The following is a 15,517-nucleotide window of genomic DNA, read 5'->3' as shown; positions in this document are numbered from 1 at the left end:
GCGTAGTAAAATGAAATCTTTTCCAAATCTCTTTCTAAATGTTATCACTCTCAAAAAGTGTTTTATTCCATGTAATGTCCCTTTGATGGGAAGAGGAGGTTTCTGAGGTGGGAGTATCAGGCAAGTGACACTACTTGGGTTCCCTCTGTGCGAGCCTTCAGGGAGAATCCCTCTTCATTACTACCTCCACCTAACCCCTGACTCTGCAACGCGCTCCCTTACAGGCTTGATTATCCACTTTACTACCACCCCTTTCCAGTGCATATTATCTCACAGCTGAACTTGGTCCCCAGCCCCATACCAGCCACCATCCAGTTGCACTTTCAATTCAATAAGCTTTATTCGGTTAAAATGTGGCAACCATAAAAGCAGATGTACATATACAGATTCAATGACCAAATTCATTAAGAACAGCCAGCAATCAATTAGAGTTTCAAAATGTCATTAAAACATCGTTCAATTCCCAGCAAATTAAACTTAAAATAGATGTCACAACATAAAAACTAATCTCAACTCTCTTTGTGTAAACAATAGACACATAGCAGCATTTCATAAACAATTGTTTAAAATAGACAATTCTAAAGTTCAAGCACAAGTCACATGGAGGTAGAAAGTGCAAAGTGCTCTATTAGTATGCCCGTCCCATGGTCATGGGGAGACTGGTCGCAGTTCCAAATTCATTAAAAGCGGCAAAAAATTCAATTACAGTTCAAAATTTCATTAAAACACCATACTTTTCCGAGCACTAATTGAACTTAAAATAAATGTTGCCGCATGAAAACAAATCTCAGGTTCTCTTAGCGTGTACAGTAGGCTCATAGCAGCATTAGTGGTTTTGGCGTTATATTTCTTGAACAGTGGTTTAAGATAGGCGATTCTAAAATTCAGGTACAGGTCACATAGAAGTAAAAAGTGCAAGGTTCCTCTTTCATTATTCCCAGTAAAAAACATTAGTAAAATCACCTCCAAGCTTGAAATATTGAATATAGCAGTAAATATAATTAGCACGCACTTTACAATACGTCCCACAGTTGCCCTAATGACCCGACTGCTAATTCAATAAACACGCATTTGCAATGCAGTAGGTATCGCATTTGCAAGAGTTTAAGCTATTGGCATTGTAAATGACAACGCCTTTTATTTATGCTTTAAAAACCAACACATAAAAAATAGGCATTGTCATTTACAAATGCCAATAGCTCAACCTCTAAGACCTATTGCATTGCAAATCCTTGTTTTAAATCTCGCGGCTCTTCTGGCCATGGCGCTCCCTCGTCCTGCGGGTCTTCAAATTCTTCACTCACAACCTTCGTTCACAGAGAGAGCACTTCTGTAATGGGGACACGTGTGGATGGCAATTTATTTATGTAGCACTTACTATTTCTGATGAGGCATCGTGACTTAGTTGTTTCGGCTCTGAATGTACAGTGTCTGTTGTGCCTTTTATTAAAGGGCTCTGACGTCAACTCGGACTACATGTGCACCATATAAAAGAAAATAAGCATTTCTGCAGTGTGAACCCTCTGGCTGCCCATCAGACAGACCCTGTACGCCACCCGTTCCCAGCAAGCACCTAAAGACACGCCCGCTGTGCAGGCTTCCAGCACATAGGCCATGCAATGAATGAACATTAGTGCCCTAACGTATATCTTCCCCGCATGTCCACATCAGTGTTCCGACTTGCCATTAGTTGTGAAGGGCTTTTTGGGTGTAAAGTGATAGGTGCAGCATGCCAATGAAAACCCCCGAGTAGATAGACTTCTGGACTGAAAGTACCTGTGTAAAAAACACAAATCGATGTTTTTACTATGTTATCAATTGCATGACTTTGTAAAAAGTTATTGGTTTTTATGTATATTTTTGTATGTTTGTTTGTACCTGTAAGGGACAGTGGTGCAGTAAATCTTGCGTTTATTTTAAATTAAAATGCCCCTTTTGAAGGATGTTAGTTTGAATGGGGAGGGCTGTCTAGAAGGATTTAGGCGTGCGCCACGGCATTGTTTCACATTGTAACTCATTCTCAGGGGACGACCACACAGGACTAGGTCATCTGTAGGTACATATCACCCCGAATTCACAGTGCCCATTTCAAACTCAGAGGGGTGAAAGGAAAAGCTGGTCCAGTAAGTATGTCCGTCTAAGCTGAATGTTGCACACAGCAGCAACAGGCACGTTGACACGATGGGCTATACTGCCTCGCTTTGTATCCTATGAAGTCCACCGTCATCCATACTGGTGGGCAGTATATTTTAAGAGGGTTTGGTCTGGAGAAGCACAAACTCGGGGTTTAAAGAGTTTTCTTCAGTGGTTGGGGTTGGTTTTACTGATACAAATGTATAACTGCCCAAACTAGCTATTTTTAGCAACATTAGAATAATGAAAGACTGGGGAAATGCTAACTATGTAACAACACAAAAAATCAAAGTTTGCATACAGCTCTTTGATGACAATTCAAAGGTCACTGTCCTATCTTTGGATTGTAACTTCGGAACTGCAAGTAACACAAGGATCTCTGTGACAAAAGCAGTAACCCACTGAGCTATCCACATAAAATTCAGTGTATCTGCATTTAAAAACTACCAACAGCAGGATCATAAAGCCCCAGAGTTATTGGTACATTTTTTTTACTATCGTTGTGCATCGTTGGCAGTTTAACTGTGAGGGCCAAGGCTCATGTTTGGGTGGGCCAGGCTCATGTTTGGGTGGGCCTGGCCCACCTGGCCCACCCGCTAGAACCGGGCCTGGCTGGCACCCTATGAGTTGGCAGGTATGATAATGCTGGTGCCCTTGGTTACTCTGCCACTCAATCCCTGGCTCTGTCTGCCACTCAACCCCTGACTGAGACTTCCTTGCAAGTTTCCTGAATGAAGGGATGGTTAACAAAAGCAGCAGAACTGCTGCTGCAATGGCTTATTGAGACTCTGAAAATGGATCTCTGGAAGATGTGCATCTAAGGAGGTCAGAGGTAGCAAAAGGAACCAAATGAACCACTGTTGCCACCTCTGGAGAACCAAATCTGGCACCAATCATAAACAGCTTTGAAGTGGTACAGACAACCACAACAGCCAATTAGGTGGCTAGATCTGTGCGTGGCAACAGGGAGCCTCAAACTAAAATTGTATGTAAGAGGAAGGCATGTTATAATCCTTCTTCTTTGTGAATGGAGATCTGAAGAAATGAAGGACTCAAATCAGTACTTTCTACCCCAAAGGAAATGTGTGGAACTTTTTCTTGAAGCACGCCATATGACTACCATTTTCAGACCCGCACAAGGTTATAGGTTGGATGATTTTATCTTCCTTTATTTTAGTATTTCAAAAATATTCATTTATTATCTCCAGACGACCCAAGACAACGTAGTCACAGTTTTGATCAAAAATAGTCATTACTTTTATATCAACCCATCTTATCAGAAGACTACACCGTCTGTCATATCAAGTTGTCATTGTAAAGCTAGTAATTATTGCACACAACGCGCACGACACACAAAGGCCAGTCTGAGATGGTGGCCAAACAGTCACAAGTCAAAGCAGTGACAAGGCAACCGATTGGCACATATCTGTGTGTAGCTGCACCTGAAGGGCTCTACCGTATAATTGGGGCTCCCAGTTTTCTGTTTTTACAGATTTTTACAGATAAATACAGACAGAAAGCTATTTATTTTCCTGTCTGTATTTATTTTTAAATACAGAAAAACACAGAAAATCGGTCTTCTTTGGATATTCTTTTCTACGGTCAATTATGAGTGCCAGGTCAGTAGGTGTACAACCTAAGAGGTAAGGGAGATTAAAAAAGACAATAGAATTCCTAATTTAGCTTGATTAAGCGCAGATCTACTGTTTTTTATGCTATTCTACTATGCAAGGGTTTTCAGATAACGCTATTGCACTGTATACTGCTGAAACCTTTTGGGCATTCAAAAGCGAGTAAATATGTATCAGTTAACCCCTTCAGTGCCCATGACGAGATAGTCTCGTCATGGAGCGCGGTTGCGCTGTGCCCATGACGAGACTATCTCGTCATGAACCCCGCCTGCTAATGAAACGCCCGGCACAGGGCGTGGAAAGGGCGGGGCACTGAAGAGGTTAAATAAATGTGGAAAAATATCCATTGCTGCTTCATTTATACAGAAAACACAAAATAAAAATGGATAAATACAGAAAAAAACTGCAAAACATAAATATGGATAAATACAGACGGAAATGTCAAAAAAATAAATACCATAAAATCCGAAGTCCTTCGTATAATACAAGTAGTCCCCATATTGTGTAGGAGGCTCCTTTCCCCTCACTAGTATGTACACACATTTGCCTCACCTGCCTGGCTCATCGTTATAATAGATTGAGTGTAGAGCTTTCCCAATCAGTTTTCTTCTCTTCAGTCTCCTATTGCTCCCTAAATTAAACAAAATGTATTTGTTCCTCCCAACACTCAAATCCAAAAATGTGTCTCAAGCTTCATAGATCATGTGCGTGGCCACATCCCATCCAACATCTGCAGAAAGAGAAACTGTCTGCTCTTCCCCAGAAGCCCCTGGTGATGCCTTTTAGTAATAAACAAGTTATACCTTCACTCATGATGCACATATATGACATCTCCCGTTCCACCTAAAACATGTGCTCAAATACACCATTCTTATTGGGAAGTCAAATCCCAGTTGTTATTTAGCATTGCTAAATGTAAACAGGTTATTTCCTAAAGAAGAGAGGGAGTTACCCCTTTGTATTTATAGGGACGAGGTCTTTAAGTCAACACAAGAAAAAAGTTCCCAGAATCAAGCAAATATGCTTAGAAAAGAGACTTATTGGGTCCTTGAAGTAAGACTGAAACCCGGACATCCGTTGACGCAGGGAGGCCGCATCTATTCGCACAGAATTCAAACACGGAACGATGAGATGCACATACCCACGTGAAATTTTTAAAATTATAAAGTGCCTGTACTGCCATTTGAATAGAATCCTCTATACTAAGGAGTTGTGAACTACAACAGGTCTCCATCCCAAATTGATACACGGTGGCGTCAACGGGTACCGAGACAAGTAACCAGATTATCAGAGAACACCATACATTGAGAATATAAAGGTGTGAAAAAGATGCTTCAAACAGATTATGCAATTGAACAGTCATAACTTTGTCGCACAATTAAGATTTTATGAAAATTCTTTTGTCCTGAAGAAGGTGGAAACACGGAACTAAACACCGAAACGCCGCGTCGACTGTTTTTTTAATTTTATCCTTTTAATTTCTGTTGCTTTATTATTAGATTGTAACCTTTAGTGGGAGGAAAGGTCACATATAGCATTTTATTGAATACATAATTATGTATCTATTTGTTACACATAATAAATTGATATTTTAATCATTTTTGTATCCATAGTATGTTGTTTAAAATCATAGACTGTACTGTGTCATTACCAATAAGAGTCATTGATAGATTGTCATAGGGGTAAAAAGAACTCTACTCAATGAGGTTTATTACTTCAAGGACCCAATAAGTCTCTTTTCTAAGCATATTTGCTTGATTCTGGGAACTTTTTTCTTGTGTTAACAGGTTATTTCCTGCCACTTTATGTACGGATAAACACACAAGTAAGAAACTTATTTTCCACTCAGGTAGAAAGGTACAAATCTAGAAATCTGAAATTGGAACTTCTTTTGAGTGTTACCCAATGCTTTCAATCATGACAAATAGTCCCTATGCAACACATTGTGAGAGTACAGGAACTTTAAGCAAGTAATACGGTGTGCTAATAACATGTTGCTGTCTGAAGATGTGCTAGTAGTAAAATGCTAATATTTTAAGACGAGTACTGTGTTATTGCATAGAGCTGCAAAGCGGACTAAACCCTAGAGACATCAAAGTGTGAGAGTACTTTTATAGGTTAATTAAACATTGAGCTTTACCATTTGCAAGTTAATTTTCTCGATAATCAAAACTAAATATGGATACATAACAATAAAATGAAAAATAAAAATGATGGCTAAATGCTGCAGAAATGTTAACAAGCATTGGCGCATACAATAGGTCTTGCTTTTGGGGCTTTGTAAGTGTTTAGCCATTGTTATTGGCTTTGCCAATGTCTTTAACCTATGTCATAGAGCAGCAGTGAATGTTACCATCCAACTAAAGTGTAATCAGTTGATCGACCAGGTAAGGATAAACAGCTAAGTATACACAATCTGAATAGAATGTGTATGAAATAAACCTAAATATATACAGAAAATGCATCAAAACAGCTGGACTACAAGATCTGAGGAAAATCCAGAAAGGCAACATTTGCTTCACTGACTGCACGTTATACATACTTCAATGAAGTAGGGAGTCAACCTCCTTACTATGTTGCCGACTACATGGATGTCAAAAGGCTAATTAATATATTGTGAGACACCTACGTCTTTTTCTTTCTTTTTAGCCAGTGGTAAGTTGCACTCTGAGATTTGGAGTTTCTCATCTATTACTGGAAAAAAATGTTAAAACATGAGGGCTGCAAAGTTCTGTTTGGCTAACAGGTCAGGATTTGCAGGAAATGACTAGCATGGCCTGGGTCACCTAGCAGCTATGTAAATATCATAGAGTTGCTAACGGGATGCACTTCTACAAACCACAATAAATTCTCATCCTCTTCTTTTTGGTTATAAATCCTTGTTTTTCCAAATGCGTTCATACAGGTGGCTCAAATAAAGCACAGGATGACTACAGTTCCCAGAAAGCATTAAGATGTCAAGCGAAAGTTTAACCTGGAACCCGTAGTGTCTCTGCAGACGTGGAACAAGGTGAAATCATAAAGTACTTCAAAGAGGATAAACATGCCTTCTCCTTAGTTGCAACTTTGCTTTAAATTGCCAAGAAAGTGTTTGTTCTATTTTGAAAGTTTCAGGCTACACAAGAAAACAAGGCTCACATTGCCTCCCATTCACAGCCTGAAGGGCAGGAGGGTTCTCTCTGGTTATCAAGGGCTCAGGTACATATCTGTTGTCAGAGCTGGAGGTGTGGAGAGGAGGCAGCTTTCAGGGCTGCATCGGCTGAGGGAGAATGCTGCTTTCAGGTGGTATGAATTGGAGGCAGGGTCGGACTGGGAACAGCAACCAGCCCTGGTAGATTGCTGCTCGACCGGCCCTGGGAGTGGGGACGTTGGGGGTGTTAGCAAGAAGCACCGCTCCCGCTTTTGTTACAGGGGGGTGATATTGCAGCACTGCTGCTTAACCACCCCCAGTGATAAAATCAGGCCCCACTGGCACAAAACCATCCCCCACCCCTCAGGCCCACCGGGAAAAAGGCCGGTGCCCACTACGGCCAGTCCTGCCCTGACTGGAGGCAGGAGATTGCTCTCAGGGCTGGAGGCTGCTATCACTTCCGAGACACTCTTCTTGTCAAGCCGCCTTTCTCATGTACACTCCTACACCAAACTTCATTAAGGCTGAAGTGAAGCACTTTTATCTCTATCATAGGATGCTTTACAGGGTGAAGCATTAAACTGTGACCCAGCTCCCTATAGAATGTGATTTGTGGCCATAACAGTTATTTTATGTTATCTACATTTATATGCTGCTTTACTGCTATTTGTCCTGAACCCGCATTTAAGAACTGGGTGAATGTGCGTTCAAAAGCTAATGCCATTGCAGGCGCTGATTTTTTTTTTTTTGTTGGAGTTTTATATAGCGCGAATTTGACCCAAAGGTATCAGAGCACTTTGCAGGAGCACCAGTTACATTACAAAGGGACACATTAATTTTGTTAGGCATGGGGAGATTTAGTGATTTGCCCACAATCAAAGGATGTTGAGCGTCCCTAGCCGAGACTCAAACTCGGGTCCCCACCTTCGAGGTCGACCACTCTAGCTGTTAGGCTACATCCTCTCCCCTTTGCTAGATATGATTACAAATATTATGATTACTTTATGACTGCAGTGTCTTTAGGGTGGGGGAGTGAGGGCAGTGTTCTGTTCCTTTCTCAATGGAAGATTTATTGGAAATAGAATTAACCTTGAATGAACTCGCTTATTCTGTTCAGTACATTGCATGCCCCTTGGATACCTGATACTGTATAAACATGTTTCTAAAATTCGAATATGTGCATGGTGGACTCACCACACAGGTCCATGGTTGTTATATTAGTGTATGTCTCGTCCTGTGGACCTCGGGATGCCTTCAGGGAAGGACTGGCCGTAGCGGGCACCGGGCATTTCCCCGTTGGGCCGCCAAGGTGGGGCCTGTTTTGGGTCGCTTGGGGGCCATTTTTGTTACCGCAGGCCGGCAATATAGGCCCCCTGTAACAAAATCGGCCAAAACCGGCCCAAGCAAACAGCTCGGCCGCACCCCCTGCCCCCTGACCCCCCGGGGGCGGTCCAACAGTTTGCCAGTTTCGGTTCCCAATCCGGCCCTGGCTGCCTTGGCATTTTTGAAACTCCCTAGGGCTTGACTTATGGCATGTAACTACTTCAAGTGTAAATCCTGCCGGAAATAGAACCTCCTGTATCCATGTTTGACTTGCTTGGCGAGTCACAGCAGGGTTGACTTGCTTTGAAACCTACCAATGTTGCTGAAATGAGTATCAGCTCCCTCTGAGAAGTTAAAACAATGACTTTGTGAGCTTTTATCTAGTGTGTACTCCTGCACATTCTGCTGTTTCGCCGTCCTTGGTAGGTGTGACAGGGCCCTTGAGCTCAACTGATGTCCCTAGAGACGATGAAAGGCTGCATCTTCCTGTGGAATCTAGCCTCTGTGCTGTTGGTTGTACTCACCTCAGATGTGACATGTTTGAGATTTTTTTTAACTTTATTTATCATTTTATATAGAATCGTACGATGTATCTACTAATAGCACCAGTTGCAGCTTGAATATAGAGCAGACATTTCCACATGTTGAAAAATGTACATATCCATTCAGATGAAGCATGGAGCGAGATGCAAAAGGAAGGTATATATAGAGCTACAACATCAATTACCTAAATGTTTGATATTTTTAAGTTGTGTTAAAGTCTGAGCAGAGCTGTACAGAAAAGTTGAAACAGCAGACAGAGTAATGGGTAAGGATAAATAAAGAGACTGTAAGACAAACATGTAGGGGAAATGAAACACTTGTTGGGTGGTAAGGGAATCTGGGTGTACACATGGATGAATGAATGTTAGTGGTATGGTGGATGGATGGGTGAGTGGGTATGGATTTGTGGTATCGGGTAGGTGGGGGAATGCAGTGATGAATGCATGGATGATGTATGGCTGGATCAAGAGGGTCAAGAATCGGGCAGAAAATAGGGAGGTGACCAAATGACTCCTAGGAAGATAGGCATGGGCGTGTGGGTAGAAAATACAGAATGAGGAAACATAAGAAAGAAGAAGTTGTGTGAGAGCTGAGATAACTGACAGCAGAAAACCAGGCGTGAGCCTGCAGCTTCATAATACCCAGCGTGTGTATGCTGTTACCTCTATGGTTGAGGGACTGAGCATCAAAAATGGGCGTATAGCAAAATGAAATGCTGACTGCTCCACCGCCCCCCACCCAGATGATCACTTCTTTAATAGACCATTAAATGAACCTGCTAACGCAAGTTTGCTGAAAGGCTGACCGAAGGGCACAGCACCAGTGCATTGAGACTGGTTAATGGTAACGTGTGCCTTACAAATACACTTTTCAATCACAGGAGCGCGCTGGAGATGCGAGTGTTGGCTGTTGGAGAGATGAGAGCTTTTTGATGGTGGGGTTTGTACCTGTGTGACTGGAGGACAAGGGAGAGAATTAAGATGATCCTCGGTAAAGAGGGTCAGGCATAAGCAACAACACCCTCAAGTGCTGTTAAAACTATGCAAAAGTGTTGGTACGTAGCCGTCTTTCCTCACGCCACAGTGTATCTCCATCTGTGATACCAAAAAGATGCCAAGTCAGGCGTATATTCAAATAGTCATCGGTGTGTTAACGGCTATGGAAATAGAGGTAGGACTATCATATGGTCCATACCTGAGTTAAAAAGCGGTTGTCATTGCAGTCTGGCCGTCCGGTCATGTTGAGTAGTTGCTCAGGCAGGAGCGGCCTGTGCAGGTAAGAGTGGTGGGCGGGGTGGGAGGAGGATTCGGTAGACCACAACGAGGGAAAAATAATGATTTATTTAATTCTCTCTCATCCTCGTCTGTCGAAAACCCCCACCCCATTCCACTGCTCTTACCTGCACAGGCTGCTCCTGTGCTCAGGTTAGAACAGATGCCCAAACCCCATTAATAGATTATACTAATATGTTTTAAAAGAAAATTTGTGATCAATCACAGCTTGCTGCGCTCCAGGACAATAATTGCAATTAAATTTAAACAATGAAGTAGAGGCAGATACATGCCAATCCTAAACAAGGCACCAAATGCGGAGCCAAAACCAAATAAATGCATGATACCTAAAAAAAAGTTCACATAAGCATAGCGCATAACAATTGTAAACAAATGTAAACAATGCTGAAACCAAATTAAATGACTATCGAAGACAGGAACAGAGTGAAAGCAAAAATAGTGTCTGAAACTAAAGTAAATGGCTAGATGCGACGTGAGACATGTAAAAGGGGCAGTAGCTATGGGAGGGAACAACTGAGCAAAAGGACGCACAAATGGCAAGGATTCACCACTGCTAAACCAGGAATTTTGAAAAGGAACAGGAAGTAACCAATGTAGAGCGATGGTCGTGCTGAAAGCCCCCAGTCAGATACAACATGTCTCGAAAGACAGCGCATGCACTGCCTAGGCACAACCTAAAAAATGCCTCAAAACTGGGTGCCATACCTACTTATAAGCAATCTGTGTTTTCATTTGAATCAGTCGATGCTCTGCAAAGCTTTACTTGTTGTGACTCAAATCCTGGGCAACCAACTTTCGAGGTGATTTGTGCTGGCAATCAGCCTATTATGTCCGGGCGGCCAGATTTGCTGCGAGAGTCCCACTTTTGGGATATTTATCCCAGTGTGCCAAAACAGTTCTCCATATTAAATCTTCTCTAAAACAAATACATGTCAAGGTTTTGAAAGAAAGGATCAGTGAAATAAAAAAAAACTACCTTATAGTGTTACTCATACTCAGGGCTACTGGAATTATGCAATTTTGCGAACGCTACATTCTCCACTTAAATAGAGATTTGCGACATTTGCCACCTAATCTATCATCTAGTTTCTAGCTCAAACTTATCAAGAGCTACTCAAATGTGGTCATGTGTTGCAGTATAGCAGATAGCCCTTCGCAACGGTTGACTTTGTCATCTTTCTGTTGCTAATTGCTGTATTTGGGTGTCAAACTGTTACCAATAAAGTGAAACCTTTGCCCACATAGTGTTAACATGGATAAAAATAAACAAAATAATGAGATAATACTACCACAAAATTCGCTGAATTATGCTGCATAATTTGCCCTTTCTTGCTGCAAAATTTAGTCAGCCCTGCCACATAATTTGGTTCAGCCTTGCTGCATAATTCCAGTTCCCCTGCTCATACTGCTGCTTCCATCAATCCCTTTCTTGTAAACTTATCAGCATGGTAGGAAGGCGGGCATCTCTTTGCCCTGAGCTGCTGCCTTATAGCACTGTCACTTAGAGAGAAAGGGTACTAGTCGAGCTTGACATCTCACATATTGGCTATCACGTCACAGTATGTCAAACTTTTGTGTCATGTGTCATTTTACATAACTGATACTACAAACATTGCTGTTCTGTGCCAAGAAGACCACCAAGGAATGACATGTTTACAAAAAAAGCTGGAGTTTTCGGATGGCACCATTGCTCATCAGATCCCATGACCAGAGTTTGCAACACTACACCTCTCTTCACTGTCAGTGATTTCCATGTATTTGTCAAAATATGCAAATTTAAAATGAATGTAACTTTTCATTAAATACTTCCTGTGTGGTTACCGTGGCGGCCTTGTAACTGTTTCTTGTTAAGTGGTTGTCTAGTTCTTAGGTTTCCAAGGAAAGATTTTAAATATCAATGTCTCAGAGCTTTGCGCTACCATAGTTCTATGTTAGGGTGTGTTGGCACTCTACTTCTATGGTCATAATTACTGTCAATTATAGTCCTACTTCTGTGTCAGGGGCCAGTCCCAATTTTTATTTTTATTTTTTTTATTCTGATCACCCTATGTGTGCACCACAGAGATCAACTGCGTTAAGTGTTGAGGATGTACAGCCAGCAGTGGGTGGTAACCCGGCCCTAGGCACATGAGGGCCCCGTGCCGCAACTGATATCAATGTTGTAGGAGAAAAAGAACATTGAAGGACCACATTAGCTTCCGCGGTGTCGCGGAGGCGAGTTCCAGAGGGCTCCCGTAACACAGTACTCCGACTGGGCCGGCACTGTGCACAGGTGCTGGGCCCCTGGCCTGAGAGCCCATGACTGGGTCTAGGGTTGGAGGAGGGGGCCCTTCATGTACTTTGCAGGGGGATCCCTCCAGTTTTGTTAGGCCACTGGCTTCAGTGCTTGCTTTCTGATGACGTAACATGTAATTTGTTTCTTATTAACACTGCTGACATTCTGTGTAGCGTCTATTTCTAGGATTTATAAAGCGTGTGGCTACCCCAACAGGGTTTCCCAGCTCTAAGCGGACCCACAGAAAGTGTCCCTCAGAGACAAAAACAAAAACATAAAAAAGTTAGAAGAGCCACGTTTTAAGATGTTTAGGATAGCCAGTTTCCATAGGGGAGCTCTGCAAATGAGGAAGAAGGGAGTGCTACAATGTGGTAGCCAGATACTTGAAGGAGCATCCATTTGCCCTCGGATCCTGGGTCAGGCGGCGATGGAAAGAATGAAGACTCCTGGGAGGACAATGTGGTGACTTCAGACGGCACAGATAAACTTGACTAGGGCCCATCAGGGCTGGGCATACAGAGCGGATGGCTTGAAACTGAATGCACTTGCCTACTGGGAGCCAGTGGAGATTTCCAAGTTAGGCAGAAGCGCGAGAGCCCTTGGGCAGCCGTCTGCGTGATTGTGCAGTGAGATCTGTGTGATTGTGCAGTTAGGCACACAAGAACTCACTCTCTTCTGTTGGCTCCAATGTCTTGCTCCATTGCTATAGTTTTGTGTGAAGCTTAGGCCCAGGTGCTCAGACACCACTTTCCCCAAGGGACATTCCAGAGGACAAGATACCATTTTTTTTTTAATTACTGGACACATTTTTGGATAGGTCTCTCATGGAAACTGAACTACATAGGAGAGGCGGACCAAACCTGGAAACTATACTGACAGAATAAAAAATATAGACCTAATACACATGACAGGCACAACAAACAATGGACCACAAATTGTACTGGTTAGAAAATTTAGCAATTTAACACAACAGACGCCTATGAAAAACAATCCATGACATTGGCACTAAAACCAATCCAAGACGCAGCCAGGATTAAAACCACTTTTCTCCTCTTGAGTTTAGTGATTGATGACAGGTAAGCATGGTTCCATTTAGGCGATCCTAGCTCTCTTATGTTTAAAGAGTTCACAGCATATTTTGAAAAGCATATGCACAACTACAACGGCATGCGCAGAGTACACATACAAAAAACACAAATAGGGAAAAATGCGTAAAAGCTGGGGCCAGAGGTTTGCTGTGCTTTGTATTTAAAAACGGAAGTAGTTACTAGTTCTAAAAATTAAAAAAAAAAACACACACACACCACAGAGTGGGTACTGTTCAACGAGTGTTGATAGAATGCTGGTCTTGTTTTGAGCAGACATGATCCGCGTTTTTCCCGGGGCAGGTTTGTATCGCTGCTGCCCCACGTGCCTGCCAAGGGCGTAACACAGGCCCCCGCAGCCCCCACGTGCCTGCTTCTGCTTGTCAGTTCCCATCACTTGTTCTTTACAGCGGCTGCTGAAGGGAAGAAGATTTGCCTTCTGGACATGTTTGTCTCGAGCTCATGTGAAACAGGAACTATGCGTGCGTTGTCTTTCTGGTAAAAAAGAAATTGCGCTTTCACGTGGCCATCTCGGCGCTACATGAGCCCTCGTCGCCATTTGAATTCCTGAGGTACACACCCGTGTCAAACAATTTCCTTTGGTTTGAAATTGTAACTTGCACTACCAGACTGTATGGAGTGTGCTAACCTCACTAACAGCCGCTTTACACATCATCCCCAGAGCCCTATAGGCATGTCGGAGCCACAGAAAGGTGAAACCCCGCAAAATTCACACGTCTACAAGTTACAGGGGGAGGAGCCGTCAAGCCATGGCAGCGTGGATGTGCCAGGCGCTTCAGAGGCACAGCACAGATGTAGGTTAACCCCAAGGGTAGCGCCTGAAATATCCTCAGACAGCAGAGCACGCCCAGGAAAGCCGGCGGAAGTAGAAAAGCAAGCACGAGTTAAATGTCAGGACACCCGTGGCCCGGACAGGGCGACCAAAAACACTGCTGCACTGCACGCGCGCTCCGGTTGCACCTCCTCGCAAATTACAACAACAAAGTGGGCTTTTGAAGCCAGAATTAAAAATAACAATCTGTTTCTTGCAACATTAATGTAATTGTTGCATTCGCCCCTTTACAGAGGTTTTGAGCAACTAGGGTTACATATAACGGAGCAGAGCAGAGCAAATGTGTATCACCCATTCTGCGCATTAAATACAAGTTCTGCTACCCAAGGAGCACGTTTTTTGAAAGTTATCGTCACAACCTTTCCACAAATCTTTTTCATCTATCCCCCCACCACCACTCTCTCTCTCTCCACATTTCTGCTTAAAGGTACAAGACAGGAGCTTAGCGCCTCCTCACCCAGATAGCGTCGCATGTCTAGCAGGAGCTGCGGCGGTCCACCGTTGAGCTGGAAGAAAAGCGAGCCCAGGCAGAACAGCAGCAGGGTTCCCATGCAGAAGCCATAATCCCGGAGCGAGAACCGCAGGCACGCCGCGGAGAGGCAGCCCTTCCTGGCTGCCCCGTGCTGTTGGCTCCGCTGGTGGTGGTGGTGGTGCGGGGCATGGTCCGTGTGGCTGCTGCTGCCTCCGCCGCTTTTACTGTTCGAGTTGCAGCTCTTCATTATATCTCGCCCTGGCACAGACCGGCAGGAAGAGGGCATCCATCGGCCGGAGAAAGCACAGAGCCCCCGTCCTGCTCATTGGAAAAGTTGGGCAGGCTGGCTCTTAGAAGACTTTCGTGCCCATGGTCCGCGCGCCGGGGCTCTCCACTCGCCCCTGCAGCCTCTCTCTCACCCACAGGCTGGCACAGACAGAGAGAGAAGCCCCCGCTTCGTGTGCAGTCGCCAGGCTGGAGAACTCCGCCGCTCTGCAGCCGCTCTAGCAGACTCCTAATCTAAGACACCATGCTCCGCTGATTTTTTTTTTCTTCATTTTAACTCTGGTGTCGTGTTACATTTTTTGTCTTTTTTTGTCACGGGCTTTGGCTTTCTGCAAGTAGGAAGAAAGTTGTTTTCTTTTCAACCTCACCCCCCCCCTCCTCAATGTATTCTCTTTATTTCCGCAACAGTGACCTCTTGTGGTGTCACTAATTATTTGTATTTCTTTGACCGTGATGTTTTTGGTCTGTCGATCAGGGCTTTTATAGGTCAGGCGT

The 15,517-nt window shown here is 43.5% G+C and overlaps 1 protein-coding gene across 1 annotated transcript in view; it reads right to left on the bottom strand.

Annotated features, from left to right (window-relative positions):
- Nucleotides 1–15,276, bottom strand: part of UST (uronyl 2-sulfotransferase) — a 954,023-nt gene extending 938,747 nt beyond the window's left edge. The window contains exon 1 of the mRNA XM_085611639.1: nucleotides 14,723–15,276. Within this exon, the coding sequence (XP_085467765.1) occupies nucleotides 14,723–15,023 (301 nt within the window). The 5' untranslated portion in view covers nucleotides 15,024–15,276. The remainder of the gene's footprint in view (nucleotides 1–14,722) is intronic.
- Nucleotides 15,277–15,517: the final 241 nt, after the last annotated feature.

This window comes from Triturus cristatus, chromosome 6 (assembly GCF_964204655.1).
Source record: "Triturus cristatus chromosome 6, aTriCri1.1, whole genome shotgun sequence".
Lineage (NCBI taxonomy): Eukaryota > Metazoa > Chordata > Amphibia > Caudata > Salamandridae > Triturus > Triturus cristatus.
Note: the sequence above shows the minus strand (reverse complement) of the source record. Positions and strands in the feature narration are given on the sequence as shown.